The sequence below is a fragment of the Enhydra lutris genome, unplaced genomic scaffold (assembly GCF_002288905.1).
Source record: "Enhydra lutris kenyoni isolate GAN:26980312 unplaced genomic scaffold, ASM228890v2 scaffoldscaffold20, whole genome shotgun sequence".
Taxonomy (NCBI): domain Eukaryota; kingdom Metazoa; phylum Chordata; class Mammalia; order Carnivora; family Mustelidae; genus Enhydra; species Enhydra lutris.
Genome location: NW_019154104.1, coordinates 813,750 through 833,440, shown reverse-complemented (window position 1 = coordinate 833,440; position 19,691 = coordinate 813,750). Strand labels below are relative to the sequence as shown.

The 19,691-nt window shown below is 43.9% G+C and overlaps 1 protein-coding gene across 2 annotated transcripts in view; it reads left to right on the top strand.

Moving 5' to 3' along the window:
* Window positions 1–9,264: 9,264 nt before the first annotated feature.
* The window catches only part of LOC111148728 (retinol dehydrogenase 11 (all-trans/9-cis/11-cis)), a 16,229-nt gene continuing 5,802 nt past the window's right edge, over window positions 9,265–19,691 (top strand). The window contains exons 1-6 of one of the 2 annotated variants that reach the window (XM_022505527.1): window positions 9,265–9,410; window positions 11,712–11,830; window positions 12,343–12,498; window positions 13,654–13,758; window positions 14,299–14,508; window positions 17,307–17,496. In XM_022505527.1, coding sequence (XP_022361235.1) covers window positions 9,340–9,410; window positions 11,712–11,830; window positions 12,343–12,498; window positions 13,654–13,758; window positions 14,299–14,508; window positions 17,307–17,496 — 851 coding nt within the window. In that variant the 5' untranslated portion in view covers window positions 9,265–9,339. The remainder of the gene's footprint in view (window positions 9,411–11,711; window positions 11,831–12,342; window positions 12,499–13,653; window positions 13,759–14,298; window positions 14,509–17,306; window positions 17,497–19,691) is intronic. The other variant, XM_022505528.1, reaches the window with a different exon arrangement.

Here is a 19,691-nt window from a genome sequence, read left to right as displayed (position 1 = left end):
GACATTTGGGATCGTTCCATAATTTGGCTATTGTGGGCATGATGGGGTGCAGGTGCTCCTTGGGATCACTACATTTGTATCTTTGGTGTAAATACCCAGTAGTGCAATTGCTGGGTTGTAGGGGTAGCTCTATTTTCAGCATTTTCAGGAACCTCCATACTGTTTTCCAGAGTGGCTGCACCAGCTTTCATTCCCACCAACAGTGTAGGAGGATTCCCCTTTCTCTGCATCCTTGCCAACATCTGTTGTTTCCAGACTTGTTAATTCTAGCCACCATTCTGACTGATGTGAGGTGGTATCTCATAGTAGTTTTGATTTGCATTTCCATAAGGCTTAGTGATGTTAAGCACTTTTTCACGTGTCTTTTGGCATTTGGATCTCTTCTTTGGGCAAATGTCTGTTCCTGTCTTCTGCCCATTTCTTGATTGGATTATTTGTTCTTTGGGTGTTGAGTTTGGTAAGTTCTTTATAGATTTGGGATACTAGTCCTTTATCTGACAAGTCATTTGCAAATACCCTCTCCCATTCTTTCAGTTGTCTTTTGGTTTTGTCAACTGTTTCCTTTGCTGTGCATAAGCTTTGTATCTTGATGAAGTCTCAAGAGTTCATTTTTGCCTTTGTTTCCATTGCCTTTGGAGCCATATCTAGCAAGAAGTTGCTGTGGCTTAGCTCAAAGACGTTGCTGCCGGTGTTCTCCTCTAGGATCTTGATGGATTCTGGTCTCACATTTAGGTCTTTCAACCATTTTGAGTCTATTTTTGTGTATGGTGTAAGGAAATGGCCCAGTTTCATTCTTCTGCATGTGGCTATGCAATTTTTCCAACACCATTTGTTGAAGAGATGGTCTTTTTTCCACTGGGTATTCTTTCCTGCTTTGTCTAAGATTAGTTGACCATGGAATTGACGGTCCATTTCTGGGTTCTCTATTCTGTTGCATTGATCTATGTGTCTGTTTGACAATACAGAACTTTAAACAGCCCTGTTCTTTTTCTTTTATTTTTTTTTTTTTAAACAGCCATGTTCTTAAAGTCCTTTGGCCACCCTGATACTGAACTTTTTTCACTCATCAATTTTATCTGTAAATTCTAGCTCATGACATTTTTCTTAACTCTCTCTATTTTTAAGCTTTATTGAGGTATAATTAAGAAGTCAAATGAGAAGATATTTAAAGTGTATAGTGTAGTGGCTTGTTACCTCTCTTCTTTGGTGAGTCTTATCTTCTATCCTTTTTAACTGTTAGTCTGAACTCACAAATTTCTGTATCTTCTCATATAAGACAGTTTAGCTATTTCTTTTTTTTTTTAAGCTATTTCTTTATTAAACTGTCTCTTCAGGTCTCCTTCCCCTTCCTAAAGATTCTATTAAGGTATTGTCCCAAAACAAGCCAGTTATCACCTCTAAGAGAAACTATGTTTTCCAGCTTTTATTTTTATTTTTTTTTTAAAGATTTTTATTTATTTATTTGTCAGAGAGAGAGAGGGAGAGAGAGTGAGCACAGGCAGACAGAATGGCAGGCAGAGGCAGAGGGAGAAGCAGGCTCCCTGACGAGCAAGGAGCCCAATGCGGGACTCGATCCCAGGACGCTGGGATCATGACCTGAGCCGAAGGCAGCTGCTTAACCAACTGAGCCACCCAGGCGTCCCTGTTTTCCAGCTTTTAAATGCCTTTTTATTTGACTTCTTACATAGAGTAAATAGTAATAAAACAAAATTTGTACCACTTGTAACCATGATGCATAGGAAGAAACAAGAGAACGTGAGAGTTAAGCCCTCATTCAGGGCCACACTTCCTGGGTCCAAAATCCTGGCTTATTTTTTTTTTAAGATTTTATTTATTTATTTGTCAGAGAGAGATCACAAGTAGGCAGAGAGGTAGGCAGGGGAAGAAGAGGAAGCAGGCTCCCCGCTGAACAGAGAGCCCCATGTGGTGCTCGATCCCAGGACCCTGAGACCATGACCTGAGCCAAAGGCAGAGGCTTAAACCACTGAGCTACTCAGGCTCAAAATCCTGGCTTTATTCAACAATAAAATAGTAAGTAACACAATTAAAACTGGGCAAAGGATCGGAATAGACATAGCTCTCTGGAAATGTTTCCAAAAATAAAATGTCCAATACATACATTAAAAGAGGCTTAGCGGATCACCTGGTGGCTGCCTTCAGCTCAGGTCATGGTTTCAGGGTCCTGAGATAGAGCCCCACATGGGGCTGTCTGGTCAGCAGGGAGCCTGCTTCCCCCCTCTCTGTGCCTGCCTCTCGCCTACTTGTGATATCTCTGCCAAATAAATAAATAAAATCTTGAAAAAGAAAAAGAGGCTTAGCGTCGTTAGTCCTCAGGGAAAGGCAAATCAAAATGACAGTGAGACAATACTCACATCCATTATGATGACTAAAACCAATAGACAATAACAAGTATTGACAAGGATGTAGAGAAATTGGAAACCCATATGGTGCTGGTAGGAATGTAAAATGAAATAGCGTCTTTGGAAAATGGTCCCATAGTTCCTTAAACATTTAAACATAGTGTTAACATATTATCTAGCAATTCTATCCCCAGGTATATCTCCAAACTAAATGAAAACACACATTTACACAATTACACAGAGACTTGAACACGAATGTTATAGGTGACTTCATTACCTTCCATTGAGCCAGCAATTCCCTGGACCTTCAGTCCCTTGATCTCCTCATCTCCAAGAACCTCGTTCCCTATCTCATCCCTGCCCCTCAGTCTGTCAACACCTGGAACCATCCACCACAAACTTCCTACATTCATACACCCCGCCATCTTGAGGGACCTCCGACTCACCTAGGACCTACAGACCATTATAGCGCCCCCACCCTGCCGTCACTTCCTCAAATTATCCCACCAAGACTCCACACTCATCACTTTAGTCATTCTCTTGACAATCTCCTCAGCCTCCTGGCTTGTCTCTCTGCCCCTAGAGTCTGAGAAAACCCCAACTCTCAATGAACTATCCATCTGTCTGCTTTGTGAGGCTGACTGATGAGAGCTGCTACAGAAAAATCACATTGCCTTCCCTGTTAATGCCGTTATAATATACAGCCACTGGCATCACCCAGGGCCTCCAGTTAAACCATCCATCCTTTCTTTATTTCCTTAATCCCACTGACCTAGTCTCCACAACAATTATCTCCCATGTTTGCTACTCTTCTTACTCTTCTTGCCTACACTCTCAGTTTCCGCATATGTCCTGGCCTCTTCACATGTACACGCACATACAAATAGGGACCATGAGAAGGAAAATTCTTCAATATCCCGCTACCAAGCTCATAAATCTTTATGAATTTGTGCTCAGCATATCTTTCTCTCCCTCTAAGATGAATTTGTCTCCATCTCATCCTCTTCTGTTTTCTTGGGGGAACTTACTTTGTCGTTTATCTTCTATCTCCTCATTCATCTTTTTTCTCTGTGCTCTTTAGAAGTGTTCCTACAGGGGCACCTGGGGACTCAGTGGTTAAGCATCAGACTTTCGGTTTTGGCTCAGGTCATGATCTCAGGGTTGTGGGATCAAGCCCCGGGGCGGGGTCAGGGCTCAGCAGGGAGTCTGCTTGTGATTCTCTTTCTCTCCCTCCTCCTGCTCTTGCTCTCTCTCTCTCTCTCTCTCTCTCTAAAATAAATAAATAAATCTTTTTAGGGGCGCCTGGGTGGCTCAGTGGGTTAAGCCTCTGCCTTTGGCTCAGGTCATGATCTCAGGGTCCTGGGATCGAGCCCCGCATCGGGCTCTCTGCTCGGCAGGGAGCCTGCTTCCCCCTCTCTCTCTGCCTGCCTCTCTGCCTACTTGTGATCTCTATCAAATAAATAATAATCTTTTTTAAAAAATTATAAAATAAAATAAAATAAATAAATAAATCTTTTTTTTTTTTAAATGCTCCTACCATTCCACCTCACCCTTCTGATACGAACCTCTTCTCTCCTTCCTACCTTGGTAGAGTTGGCTACATTTCTCTTACTTTCCACTCACCCCTCAGCCTATTCCACTCCAATCAGGCTTCCACCCACCACATCTCTGAAACGTCACCAGTCATTAATATTATACTACATCTGTTGGACACATTTCAGTTCTTATGTTGCTTGACCTTTCAGTAGTGTAGCCTACTTGAATACCTCTTATTTTTAACAGCTTTATTGATGTGTAATTGATATGCAATAATCTGCACATGTTTAAAGTATACACTTTGGGGCCGCCTGAGTGGCTCAATGGTGTAAAGCCTCAGCCTTCGGCTCAGGTCATGATCTCAAGGTCCTGGGATTGAGCCCCACATCGGGCTCTCTGCTTGGCAGGGAGCCTGCTTCCTCCCTCTCTCTCTGCCTGCCTCTCTGCCTACTTCTGACCACTGTCTGTCAAATAAATAAAATCTTTTTTTAAAAATAAAGTATACACTTTGATGAGTTTTGATCTTTGTATACACTCATGAAACTATCACCACAGTTAAGACAATGAACATGTCCATCACCCCTCAAAGCTTCCTCATATTCCTTGGTAAAACCTTCCTATCCCTCTCCACTTCCTCCCATCCCCAGGAAGACACTGATCTGTTTTCTTTCTCTCTCTCTTTCTCTTCCTTTCCTTCTTTTTTTCTTTTTTATGATTTTGTTTATTTCTTCAGAATAGAGAAAGAGAGAGAGGAAGAGCGTGAATGGCAGGGGCAGAGGGAGAAGCAGGTTCCCCGCTGAGCAGGGAGCCTGAGGCAGGGCTTAGTCCCAGGACCCTGAGATGAAGACCTGAGCCAAAGGCAGATGTTTAACCAACTGAGCCACCCAGGCGTCCCAGACAGTGATCTGCTTTCAATCACCACAATCTATAATCCCCATTTTGCATTTTCTAGAATTTTACGTAAATGGAATCACATAATATGCCCACATTTTGTCTGGCTTCTGTCATTCAACATAATTACTTGGAGATTCATTCAGGCTGCTGTGTGTGTTGGAAGTCTAGTCCTTATTTCTGAATAATACCTATTTCACGTGAGCATATAGAACCGCTTGTTTATCTGTTCAACTTGTTGCTGGACATTTGGATTGTTTCCTGTTTTTGATCATGGCAAATAAAGCCATCAGGATCATTCCCACACTAGTCTTTGTATAAATAAACTTTAATTTCCCTTGGGAATTACCAAGGAATAATAAGATAGGTACATGTTTAACTGACATATAACTTTTATTTTTTTTTAAAGATTATTTATTTATTTATTTGACAGAGATCACAAGTAGGCAGAAAGGCAGGCAGAGAAGAGGAAGAAGCAGACTCCCTACTGAGCAGAGAGCCCTATGCGGGGCTCATTCCCAGGACCCCGGGATCATGACCTGAGCTGAAGGCAGAGGCTTTAACCCACTGAGCCACCCAGGCGCCTGACATATAACTTTTTTTTTTAATTTGTTTATTTGACAGGCAGAGATCACAAGCAGGCAGAGAGGCAGGCAGAGAGAGAGGGGGAAGCAGGCTCCCTGCCAAGCAGAGAGCGCAACGTGGGGCTCGATCCCAGGACCCTGGAATCATGACCCGAGCCGAAGGCAGAGGCTTTAACCCACTGAGCCACCCAGGCGCCCCCCAACATATAACTTTTTTAAAAAATGACAAACTATGTTCCAAAGTGGTTGCAGATTTTATATTCTCAAAAGTGGTGTGTGAGAATTGCAGTTGCTCCGCATTCTCATCAGTTCTTGGTATGGTCCGCCTTTTTTATTTTAGCCACTATAGTTAATGCATTTTATTGTGGTTTTAATCTGCTTACCCTTAATAACTTATGATATTGAGCATTTTTTCCTGTGGCTAATTAGCCATCTGTGTATCTTTTAGGGGGATGTACTGTTCAAATCACTTGACAGTTTAAAAAATGGAGTTATTTTCTTAATCCGGAGTTGGGGATTAAAAAAATCTGACTACAAATACTTTATCAGGTATGTGATTTGCAAATATTTTCTCCCCAGATTTAGTTTCTTTTCATTATCTTTCAAAGAGAGGAAATTCTTAATTTTGATGTAGTCCAACTTATCAATTTGTTCTTTGGATCATGCTTTTGGTGCCATAAGTGCTACTTCTTGAAATGCCTTGTTAAGGTGTTCATTTACACCAGTCCCCAGCTTCCCTCCCGTACCAGTTATCGATTCATTGCTTGTCAGCAACAATTCATCCTTTTCGCCTGCTCTGTGATAGTGGAAATGGACCCTTGAAATATGTTTTTCTTTGCCATCTGGCATGATGTTAAACTTGGCTGAGACATTGCAGGAGGAAAGGGGTTTGCTGGCTGAGCTCCCGCGGGGCACACACTTTCCCTATCAGCACTCTGTGGCCAGCAGCTTCCTCGTCAGTGTTTTGTAACAGAGCTCCTTCTGCGAGACACCTCCCCGTGGACAGCTTTTCCTGACACCTGACAGTAGGTGTCCAGCAACCTCTCTGCCTTTCAGTACACTCTACCTGTCCCTCTCCAGCAAGGTCTGGGAGCAAAGCCATCTCTTCCTCGGGGGCTCACTCTCAGCCCTAAGTAGTGGCTATTTTATATTATGTTGTATTATTTCTATTACATCTGTGATTACATTTTTAATATATTATATTTTTATCTGCTCTTTTAATCTTCTTGAGAGTTCTCTTTACTTCTTCCTATCACACAGGTTAACAAACCATGGGCTAAATCCAGCCCAATGCCTGTTTTGTAAATAAGTTTTACTGGAATATGATCATTCAACTACATATCGTTTAAAGCTGCTTTTACACTGCAATAGCACAACTGAGCGGTTGTAGCAGAGACCAGATGGCCCCAAAGCCTAAAATATTTTTTCTGTACAAAAAACATTTAGGGATGCCTGGGTGTCTCAGTCAGTTAAACATCTGCCTTCAGCTCAGGTCATGATCCCAGGGTCATGGGATCAAGTCACGCCTCAGGTTTCCTGCTTAGAGGGGAGTCTGCTTCTTTTTCTGCCTGCTGCTCCCCCTGCTTGTGTTCTCTCTCTCTGACAAATTCGTAAAATCTTAAAAAGAAAAAGAAAAAATTTAATAACCCCTATACTAGCCAGTTCCTCATTTCTCCAATCCCGTTAGGTTTCATAATTCTTGATATTAAACTCTCCCTCTTCAAATTACTGTGTGGCTTCTCTAACCCCATTGAACCCAGTCTAACCCCTCACCAACCTCTCTGTCCCTTTGTCGCTGTCCATTTTCAGGCTCACCTTCCTCTACCTACCCCACAATGTTAGTGCTCCCCAAGACCCTCCTCTCTGCTTTTGTCATAGCTTCTCTGAGCCAGTCGTTTGCTTACTCATCTTTCGTTAGTGGGTTTAACCGATGGTTTTTAATCTAGATTCTCTGAATAAAATTGCATGCAAATTTTGTGTGGATGTGCAAAAGCACAGATATACAGGGAGGTGTCCAGCCTCCTCTTTGGGCAACATGGCCTTTATCCAGGGCACAGAGCCTGGATATATCCTTCTTAAGTTTGAATCCCAGTTCCGCCACTACAGACTGGGATAATTTATTTAACCTCGCTGTTGGCTCAGTATCCTTGTCTGTAAAATAGAAAAAAAAATGTAGTTATTATGGGAATTAAGGTAATTAATAGCACTTGGACAGGGCCTGGCACATTTAGGCACTGGCTATTGTCATTTCTTTCTAGCATTCCCTTTTGCCTCTGTGTCACAGCTAGACCAATGTTTTCTTTTCTTTTTTTTTTTAAGATTTTATTTACTTATTTGACAGACTGAGATCACAAGTAGGCAGAGAGGCAGGCAGAGAGAGAAGGGGAAGCAGGCTCAATCCCAGAACCCTGGGATCATGACCCGAGCTGAAGGCAGAGGCTTTAACCCACTGAGCCACCTAGGCGCCCCTAGACCAATGTTTTCCACTGTCCTAATGCTCCTGCTTTCTCTGACTCTGAGCTCTCCAGTGGGCTCTTCCCTCTGCTCAGAGCACTCTGGCCTGTATGTTGCCCACTAACTCCTGACCTTTCCTCAGGCCTCAGCTCAAATGCATTTCTTCAAAGAAGCTTTTCCTGATCTCCAGACCAGGAGGAGCTTCAGGCTATGACCTCCCAAACCTTTATTTTCCCTCATAACCCTCATCACAGTTTATTCAGGGTGATCACGTAAAGTTCCTCCCTGACAGGCCACAAGCTCTGAGAGGGCAGAGGTCGTTTTTGCCGGCTCCCTGCTGATCCTCGGTTCAGTGCCTCGTACACTGTAGGAAGAGCACATTCGTCAAATGAATAAGTGAACGAATAAGGTACAAAACACATGAAAATCTTTTAATAAAGGTGTAAAAGGTGTAAAAGCCTATACATATATTAGGTACCACAATGAGCATTTGACAAAATCTGATGATTATTAGATAATCCAACATTAAATCAGTAAAAATTTGTATTGTGTGAAGGAAACCTCTTCAATTTCTGTAAGATATATTCATTTAAATTGAGCTTGGAACATGTCTTTCCATCAAATGGAAATGAATTATCCAGTTATTGACTTGTTAAAACATCCTCTACCACTACCTCTTGGAAGCTAGATATAAGCCTCAGATGGCAGAGCGGGAAGGAATAATTGAACAGGGAAACGTTTGTTCTCAAAGAATTTCCATGGCCTTAATTCAAGACAGGATTACAGACTCTCACGAGTAAGCAAAACCAACTGTACTAATCTGGGAAATTCACGGCTACCCTGGGAATTAACATATCTAATCCAAGTCACCAGGAAAACTATAGTCTATTATCAATTAACACTCAAACAACAGGAAAATGATGATAGCATTATAATACAAAACAGATACAATAAAGCGATTCTCCTGGATATTTCTTCAGGGATGGGTTGCTTACACTCCCCTGGAATGAAGGAATTCCTAAGGAGGAATGATTCCCACCCCGCCACTTCCTTCCCAACTGTCAGACTCCAACGGCTCCTCTCCTGCGTGATCAGCCTCATAACACTCCCCAGACGCCAATCTTTGATCTCCAGGAGGAACAATGAGGTAACTGTTGCACTATGATAAGGGAAAACTTAACCAGGATCTGGAATTGGGCACCAATTGGGCACCAAGAGCTAGAGGACTATGGAGGTTTCACGACAACCGTGGTGGCCAGAGGGCTGTGGGAAAGCTGGACGATCCTAGAAGGCCTAGAACCTAAATAGTTGAGGATTTTTTGAGTATCGGCTTGCTCCAGCAGCTGGGAGCAGCGCCCGCCAGCCCAAGCTGCGGACTACATTTCCCAGACGGCTTTGCTCCCGGGCTGCCGTACTAAGATTAGGGCGTGTCTGGGAGGAGCCGCACGGTCCTCGAGCACTGCTGGGGCATCTCGCTTCGCTCCTACCTAGAGACACCGCAGCAGTCCGGCAAGATGATCGGGGTCCTGCTGCTCCTGCTCCTCCTTCTACCCCTTTTCCTGTACATCGCTGCACCCCAAATCAGGTCTGTGCAAATGTATTGCCTTCTCTTGAGAAGAATTCAGGAGGACGCTAATCCTCACCGAACCTCTGTTTAAAGAAGAAGGAAAAGGAAAATCCCTGGGGGCTTTCCAAGTAGGTCGAGGCCGGATATTCGGTTGGTTGGAGGAGGTCCAGCTGTCCTGGACACAGGGGAACGAGATCAGGAGACCCCAGGCGGTGGGAAGGGGCTGTAGTCCGGCTCACCTGACTCTGTTTCTCCCGATCCTTTTTTTCGTCTTAGAAACCCTTGCTTTCTGCTCGAGAGAACCCTGAGTGCAAGGCTACCCTCAGACACTTAAGTTATCAGCATTGGGAGATTTCAGACCCTAAAGTGGGGTGTGGACCTTAACACTCATTTTCCCCTTAGCTCCCACGCCTTGAACCAGCCCTATCTATCGTCTTGCTTCCAGCCTTTGAAGTAAGGTGGAGCGACTCGACCTTTTGCTCTCTGAAACTCTGTCGGTGGGAATCGTGCGGTTTGCAGGCCCGTTGCTTGCTCTCTTGTTGCAGATAGATTCGCCTTTTTTTCTGGGCGGATGTTGTAGAGGAAAGAAATGGAAAGGTTTCATCATGAGCCGCATTGTGCCTTCAGAGCAGGAGTATGTGGGGGACCTGAATCATGCCCAGGGTTTGGGGGTGAGGCCGAGAGGAATAAGGGTCGTGGTCCCCGGACCTGGTGACAAATCAGCCAATGGCTGGCTGAGTGCGGCAGAGAATCGGAGAAGAGCTGCACTAAGGGCGCCTGCTGATTGGTTCTGAGTAAATCACCAGTAGTGACGGTGAACCGGAGACTGAAGAGACAGTCCTTCCTCGGGGGCGGGGGACGGGGGCGTGGTCACCATCCACCCTAGTGCTCCTCTTTTACTTTTATTTTTCCTCCCCTCTGAACGCCTAGTGCTCCCACTCAGATGAGAACGCTTTGTATTTCTTTCCACCACAAGATACTTTAACCCAAATAGAATATCAGTGAAAAGTTAAGCCTGAACTGAAAATAGTGCTCACACCGCTGCGAGATTTTTCTCAGGAAGATTTTACTGCAACCTTTATTCTCCCAGCCACTTGGCTAGGTCAGGGGAGCTAGCCCAGAGCTGGACTTTTCATAGTTGATTGTTTCTTTCATTCCTGTTGGTAAAGAGAAGAAAGAACTCAGTAGAGGTCCTGATATGTTGTCGCTCCTGGGGCGAACCCTGAAAGTATGTGAAAAACTGAGCAGGGAGGTTTGTTCTCTGAGGAGGAAGATATCTTTTGGTGAGCACCAGTTTGCTTCCTTACGGGCTTGTGTGCCCTAAGCAGGTAGCTTTAGTGGCTAGGAGTGTGTGCCTTGCGACTCCCAGTTCAATGAAGAAGGCTGAAATTCTCTTTAAAAGTGCATCTCCTGGGGCGCCTGGGTGGCTCAGTGGGTTAAAGCCTCTGTCTTCCGCTCAGGTCATGATCCCAGGGTCCTGGGATGGAGCCCCACATGCGGCTCTCTGCTCAGCAGGGAGCCTGCTTCTTCCTCTCTCTCTCTCTGCCTGCCTCTCAGCCTACTTGTGATCTCTGTCAAATAAATAAATAAAATCTTAAAAAAAAAAAAAGTGCATCTCCTGATCAAGAGATTCTTTTAACTTGAGTCTTGAAATTTGCAGAGAAGAAAAAAAGAACAATTTGGGACGTGCTGATCCCTGTTTGTGCATTCATTTCTTTGGAAAAGGAGGAGAGTGTAGTGCTTAGGAACAAGGACACTAATTAAACCAGGACTCGAATCCCAGCTCCCCTTGGTACTGATTTATGTCTTTTCTTTGTCTTATTTTTAATTGTGTGTATGTGCGTGTTTCTGTTTGCTTTACCACAGCAAACAAACTTCCATAATTTTAACTTTTTGTATTGGATTAGCTGCATATCAAGGCCAAAAAGTGCCAGTTGTGGACAGATTGTCATAAGTGGACCAGTTCTTGCTTCTTCTAGGCTGAATCTTATGATTCCCTAAGCCTGTCAGAGGGCTCAAACTGAAGCCGGGTGCCTGGATAATCAAATACTTCCCCAGTTCTTGTACTGCAGGGGGCAGCTCTAAGGTTTGCCCTTACAATAGAATCGTTTTTGTTCCCAAGCGAGAAGCAGAAAATTTTTGAGCAAAAGCCCTTGAGCAAGAGCAGAAAATTTTTCTTCAGTCTTCCTTAAATCTATAAAATGACAGCACTAGAAAGAACTAAAGCAAACTCTAGTCTTGGGATTGGAAGGCATGGTAGTTATAGGAACCTCTGGCTAAGACAAGAACGAAGAACTGATGAGCTCTCCTTCTCTACAGGAAAATGCTGTGTAGTGGGATGTGTACATCAACTGTCCAGCTTCCTGGGAAGGTAGCTGTGGTCACTGGAGCCAACACGGGCATTGGAAAGGAGACAGCCAAAGAACTGGCTCAAAGAGGCAAGCTCATCTGCTTCTAATTCCCTTCTACTCCTGCCATTTTATCCCTCACAAGGATGACCGTGCTCATTATTCCCTCCCAGTCTTGGAATTCAAGAACTTTCCAAGTGTCCCACAGATTCATTGCTCTGAACCTAGTATAATGCTCTCTATATAACAGACACTTCGTATTTTGGTTTATTTTTCTTTTTTTTGTTGTTGTTCATCAAATACCTCTGTCATGAAGTAGGCATAAAATTCCCATTAAAAAAAAAAGTAGGGGCACCTGGGTGGCTCAGTGGGTTAAGCCTCTGCCTTCGGCTCAGGTCATGATCTCAGCGTCCTGGGATCAAGCCCTGCTTCCCCCTCTCTTTCTCTGCCTGCCTCTCTGCCTACTTGTGATCTTTGTCAAATAAATTAATAAAACATTTTTTTTAAAAAAAGTAGAAAATAACATTTATAAATCTGTAGGTCTATAGCATCCACTCAAAAGCAGAGCTGACAGTGTGTCTCTTTTACGTATTTGTTGACAGGTGCCCGTGTGTATTTAGCATGCCGGGATGTGCTAAAGGGGGAATCAGTAGCCAGAGAGATCCAGCTCATAACGGGGAACCAACAAGTATTAGTGCGGAAACTGGACTTGGCTGATACGAAATCTATTCGAGCCTTTGCTAAAGACTTCTTAGCAGGTAAGTACAGAACTGGAGATTATGTTGTTGATCTTGCAATCAACATGGCAGACTTGGTTAAAGGAAAAGATCCTTCTCTTTAATACATAGAAATACTAGATAAATTATAATAAAAAATTTCATTCATAGCTGAACTCCTTAGTAACAAGTGGGAATCCTCAAGAAGCAGCAACAAAAAAGGAGTTTAAAAAGTCATAGCAGTGCATAAGAACTAAAGCCAAAAACTTCACAGGAGTATCAGAACTCAACATGAGCTTTAGGATCTAGAGTCTAAAGACTTATACAGGGAAAGGAGATGAGGCTTCAGGCCCTGAGAGTGGGGAGTTATATCTTGGGCTCCACATAAGGTTGAGACTCACAAAAACTCATCAGGTCCATGGTATGGGGGCTTAAAAAAAACAGTAGGCCACCGGATCCAAGACATGGCAAAGAAGCTTATCTTTTCTTTAGGACGTAGTGGTTAGAGAGTCAACTGCAAAATATTAGAACCTCAAGTTGGCATCATCTGTGGGGGAGAATTTATTACATCATCAAACAGTGTAAGAATCTTGAGCTGAGGAGTTAACATAAAACCCTGTAGTATCACATCAAAATCAAACCCAAGAGTACTCTGTAGGCATAACCCCTCATAACACATGGATCTTGGCCTCCCTAGGTAAAAAATGTCTATAGATATGAGCTCATAGTTAGAAACTACAAATCACAGAGAAAATAAACCACGAGAAGAGTTGCCAGATGCAACAAAGAGTTGAAACCAATATTTCTTTTGGCACCTTTTGGAGTTCTCCAGTGGTAAGGACTGTGTACAGAACAGCCTGTTGGCTCTTGCTTTGACTCTTCTGATTCAGCTCAGGAAGTCCTTCTATTAGGAGAGGTGAACAGAACATTTTCCCCCAAAGCAGTGAGTGAGTAGCTCCCTAAATGGAAAGATCGGAAAGGCAACTTGGTTGTGTAAGATGGAATTTTGCTCTGTAGTAGGTAAACAATGAAAGTCTTAAACAATGAAAAATGATACAAACCACATATGAAGGAGAAATAGAGGAAGATTAAAGTAAGTTATGCATCCCCATTTTCAAAGCCCGGATGTAAGGCAGATTTCTCAGATGTAACTGCTGTGGCTGGCTGCTTCCCCCTCACATCTCCTCTTCCCTGCAGAGGAGAAACATCTACACATTTTGATCAACAATGCAGGAGTGATGATGTGTCCCTACTCTAAGACAGCAGATGGCTTTGAGATGCACATGGGAGTCAACCACTTGGGTAAGAAATCTGGTCTCATCACAAAACTAGAAGAAGCTTAAAGTTCTTCTTGGAAAACCTAGGGGTCAGACTGAGCTGCCTCTGGGCCCTAAGAGACCATAAGTGGATAGTGAACACTCTGGTCCTTTCGTGATAGCTCAGAGATAAACTTAGGCCTCCTCGAGGTGCCACCCACTTTTTAATTTGCAATCCAGATTCAACTTACCTTGGGGCCTTTTTGAACAGCCTCATTGGACTGGGGGCTGTGCTGCTTTCTTTGTGGGGAACCTCATGACCAGGATCAGGCAGAGGCTGCCTGCTCTTAAAGAATGATATTAATCCAAGTTGGAAGGAGACAAGAGTTCATATTCACATAATCCAGACCCCCCTCATGGAGGGATGGCTGTCCTATTTCCCCAAACGCTCCCTGAGCTTGTTTTGCAGTTTATAATGAATTAACAAGGCAAAAAGCCTTGTTCCTGTGTTCTCTCCAAGGCTCACTATGACTCCCTTCACCCTGGCATTGGCCCTGAACTCTGTTAATTCTAGTTTTTCCCATAGGTCACTTCCTCCTGACCCATCTGCTGCTAGAGAAGCTGAAGGAATCGGCCCCATCGAGGATAGTGAATGTGTCTTCCCTAGCACATCACCTGGGAAGGATCCACTTCCATAACCTTCAGGGCGAGAAATTCTACCATGCGGGTCTGGCCTACTGTCACAGCAAGTTAGCTAACATTCTCTTCACCCAGGAACTGGCTCGGAGGCTCAAAGGTAGGCTTAGAAGAAGTAATTATAGAGATACCAGTCAATGGAAAGTAGCAAAAATACCATTTTCTGGAGCCCATTCCCTGGACAAACCTGCTGCCATGACTATAACTGGGTATTATTTTAGTAAATAGCCCACAGCTGAATATTGGAGGTGGCTGGCAGAAGATGGGGACATTCTGACTTTGAGTCATAAGGCTTGACTTTTAGTACTTACTGGCTATGCAAACTGCAACAAGTTTCTTAACTTTTCCAGACTTATTTCCTCATAAGTAAAATAGGACTACTTTATAGGTTATTGTCCTCATTAGTCGGGCCTCACAATCAAGCAAGGTTTTTTACTCATAATGAGACTAGATAGAAGGGAAGGACCTGGGGGAAGGAGTCTGAGTGGCTCAGTGGGTTAAGCATGTGGCTCTTGGTTTTGATTTAGGTCATGGTCTCAGGTTGTGAGGTCAAGCCCTGGGTCTGGCTCTGGGCTCAGTGCAGAGTCTGCCTGAGATTCTCTCCATCCCCCTCTCTGCCCCTCCTGCACATGTGCTCTCTTGCTCTCTAAAATAAATAAATAAAATCTGAAAAAAAAAAAAAAATGGCAGAGGGAGGGACCTGAGCTGGCACTAGATACAACCATTAGGATAAAAAAGGTCCTGGGACTATGGGGGTGGTGGCGGCGGGGGAGTGTCTTCCTAACGGCAAAAGGTTATATAAGAGAGAAATGTATGCTTGAAGAGGTCACAAATATACAGAGGTCCTTAACACTGCCTACTCTGAATTTTCGAAAAAGAAGGGTAATTCAGGGTGGACAACTAGAGTCACTTAGGAGTTGAGGCAGGAGGAATTCTGGCTAGGAATCAGACACAGGAGCCCCATCGTTGATACGGGATCATCAAGCTACATGGAAATTAGATGGGTTACGGGGTGGGTGGGATGAGACATCTGGGGATATTGAGAAACATTCCAGGCAGATGGAAGAGAATGCACAAAGGTCTAGGTTTAGTTTGAGTAACTGAGAGGCTGCTGTGATTAAAATGTAGAAAGCAAAGGGAGCAGAGGTCTGAACTGAGACAGTGGACAAAGTCAAAACCCTTAGAGTCTATGGTAAGGACTTTAGTGGAAGAGCAGGAGACCCTTCAGAATGAAAGCCTTTTTAAAATGGGGACCAGAGTGTGTGCAGCAGGTGATTTCTGTAGTCTAGGTGAGAAGTGAGGGTGTCCTGGACTAAAGTGGTGGAGATGGAGGGTAGTGGACACTCCTAAGAGATAGTTACGATGGGAAACCCCTAGGGCTTGTTGACGGATATGTATGGTAAGGTGGGGAATGGTCAAGAACTGCTCTGTGTGCCTGCCTGATTGGGAATTATGGAACACTGCAAGATCCAGGTTTGGCCTTTAAAGTATGAAGTTAGTTTGGGGCCTCTGTGTCAGCATTACTATGGGTCATCTAGAGAAGGTATCAAGGGACACCTGGGTGGCTCAGTTGGTTAAGCCTCTGCCTTCGGCTCAGGTTATGATTCCAGGGTCCTGGGATCGAGCCCCGCATTGGGCTCCCTGCTCAGTGGGGAGCCTGCTTCTCCCTCCGCCTGCTGCTTGTGCTCTCTCTCTCTCTGACAAATACATACATAAAATCTTAAAAAAAAAAAGAGTAGATGTCAAGTTGGAAATAATATATGTCCATAGTCCTTTATCTGCAATCATGAACTCCACAAAGACCTGAGAATTCAATTTTTTCAGAAGCTTGACTCCAAAGCTCATTTGGCAGCAAAACCTCCCTTGTACCAGGGAGATTAGGTAATAAGAAATATATGTGTCTGTGTCATATTATTTTTCTAAAATCAGTAAAAATTTGGAAACCTCTCTGGCCCCAAGGTTCTAGTAAAGAACTAGGGACCTGACCTAGCACATGCCTAAGTTTCATTTAGCACTTACCACGTACCAGAGACTATCGAGTCTCTTATAGATATGAATCCATTTAATCCTCCAAACCACCTTGTGAGGTGCAGGTATTAGGATTATCCCCATTTCAAGAGGAAAGTGAATCACAACATAGGGAGCTTGCCCAGGGTACAGCTGGGATTTGAAACTGGACAGTCTGACCACAGAGCCCATGCCCTTAGCCACTCAGAGTCAGCCAAGAGTTCAAAGTAGTACCATGTGCATAAAAATGCATGCCATATAGTTATAGAGAGGGAGTTTAGCAAGATATGGGAGCCCCAGCATTTGCAGTTTGGGTAGAAGATGAGGAACTGGTCCAGGAAACTGAGAGGAAGCAACAAGAAAGGTTTGGAAAAACAGAAGTGTGGGATCACAGCAGCCAATAAAAAGGCAGCTTTGAAGAAAGAGTGATCCCTAGAGTCAAAGTGCAGGAGAGATGTTTGACTCCTGGCTCTAGTGTTTCCTTTATTATTATTATTTTTTTTTTTAAGATTTTATTTATCTGTCAGGGACAGAGCACAAGCAGGGGGAGCAGCAGAGGGAGAGGGAGAGGCAGGCTTCCCACCAAGCAGGGAGCCCAATCGGGGCTCGATCCCAGGATCCTGGGATCATGAGCTGAGCCGAAGGCAGTTGCTTAGCCAACTGAGCCACCCAGGCACCCCTCTGCTGTTTCCTAACAGTTAATAACCTCTTTGAGCTTTAATCCTAACCTGTGAAATAGGGAGGTGTAAGTTACTGTGAGGAGTGCTTGTAATACCATTGTGGGAAGGGAGTCTTCCTGGGGGTTAAATGTTTATTCACGGCCCCCGCTGTCCTAGGCTGTCCAGCAATATCAAGTCCTGCCTTCCTCTCTCTATGGGGTACCCCCATTAGGCTCTGGCGTTACGGCATATTCTGTCCACCCGGGCACAGTCAAGTCTGAACTGATTCGGCACTCGTCCTTCATGAAATGGATGTGGTGGCTTTTCTCCTTCTTCATCAAGACCCCTCAGCAGGGAGCACAGACCAGCCTGTATTGTGCTCTCACGGAAGGACTTGAGATTCTAAATGGGCATCATTTCAGGTATGAATGTGTCTGTTTTTGAAGATGGGGTTTTTATGGCTCAAGGGAAATAATCTGGATTTGTCTGGTATACTGTACTCCTACATTGTGCAGCATAGCTTATGTCTTTTGACTAGTGTTTTTACCTTGTAGTAAGGGGGTTGACTCATTTGCATTTTTCATGGTACTGCTGGGTTTGGTTTTCTCTGTGGCTATCTTTTATGATGTTTTCTGGTTGTTTCTGTTCTTCCTACCTTTTGTTATGTCCATCGAGTTTTCTTTGTTCCTTTTTGGACTCCTGGTTCAATTTTTTTCCCCCTGTACATTAGAAAGAATTAGAGGGGTGCCTGGGTGGCTCAGTCGTTAACTGTCTACCTTCAGCTCAGGTCATGATCCCAGGGTCCTGGGATCAAGCCCTGCATCAGGCTCCCTGCTCAGCGAGAAGCCAGCTTCTCCCTCTCCCACTCCCCCTGCTTGTGTTTCCTCTTTCTCGCTGTGTCTCTCTCTGTCAAATAAATAAAATCTTTAAAAAAAAAAAAAGAAGAAGAATTTGAATCTGTATTTCTCTATTGTCTTCAGGACTAAAATAGTATCGATGGACTCCCTTCATGATTAAGTGAAGACTTTTAAAACTTTTTATTATAGAGAACTTTGAATATGTGTAGTAGTAGATAAAACAGTTGAACCCCCATATACCCATAATATAGTCTCAACAACCATTAAGCCATGGCCAGTACTCCCCCATCCCCATGCACCAGCCCTTCCCATATCGTTTCCCTCTCATACTATTTTTAAGCAGGTCTCAAGCATCATATTAGATTGAAGTTTTAGGGGCACACCTGGATGGCTCAGTCAGTTAAGTGTCTGCCTTTGGCTCAGGTCATGATCTCAGGGTCATGGGTTTGAGCCCCATATCAGGCTCCCTGCTCAGTGGGGAGCCTGCTTCTCCCTCTCTCTCTGCCTGCTGCTCCCCTGCCTGTGCTTTCTCTCTCTCTCTCTCTGTCAAATAAAGTAAAATCTATTAAAAAATAGAAATTTTAGCACGTTCTTACCTCCCCCTTCAAGATTTTATGGAAATAACTTGAAATTTTAGAGAAAGTGCTGTAAATAAATTAAAATTGGAAAGAAAGTTAGAGAGATCATGAAAGGCCCTTAACGCCAGGCTTGGAGAGGAGACACAGAAGTTGTTCCAGTAGAGAGAGAAATAATCTGCGCAGAGAAACATCCCTGGTGACTTTGCTTGATGAATGAGTAAATAACGCAAGTGAGAGAGAATGAATTCCTGATTTAGGGTAATGACAGTTGGAATACAAAGAAGGGTTAAGTGGGAGAGGCCCTGAAAAGGTGGAATTTTTATGGCTTGATGACTAAATGAGTGAGGGGTCTGGGAAGAGTTAGTGACCTGGGATCAAGCCTGACTTACTAGGAGACAGATGATGACATCAACTGAGACAACAGACTTGGAAAAATCATGGGTAGAGCTTAGAGTTCTTTGATTCCAGAGCAGTGGAAACAGACGCATGCTAACTTAAGCAAGAAGGGAATTTATTAAAATATGGGCGTTCTCCTAAGAACGAAAGAGAAGACTGAAGAGCTAGGCTTAGAACAAACAGAATGGCCAGTCAGCTGGCTGGGGCACTGCTGCTGGAATGAGTATAAGCCAGTTATCCTCAGTCTTTGTTTTGTTGCTCACCATTCCCCTCTAGTAAGGAAGCTCTACATCTTCCATCCTCTCATCCTCACTCCCTTGGTTAGGCAGAGACAGGCACTCGATTAATGGGGTGGGAAAGAGGTCATTCCTCAGAAAAGGATCAGGTTGCTGTTGCGAAAAGAATGCGGAAGGGGGGGGCACCTGGGTAGCTCAGTTGGTTAAGCGTCTGAGTCATGATCTTAGCTCAGATCTTAATCTCAGGGTTGTGAGATCGAACCTTACATCAGACTCCATGCTGGGCATGGAGGAGGCTCTCCTACTCCCTCTGCCCCTCTCCCCCTCCCTCTGCCCTCTTCCCTCCTTAAAAAAAGGAAAAAAAAAAAAAAAAGAATGTGGAAAGGATCGGTTGCCCACTAGGTAGTAAACCTGTCTCTGTCCGTGTTCAGTGTGTATCCATAAGACTCCATGTGAGTAGAAGTGTAGAGCAGATGGAAATGTGCAGCTAAAATCCAGAGAGATAAATTTACATAGTTTTATATACTAGAATGATTTTCTTTTTTTTTTT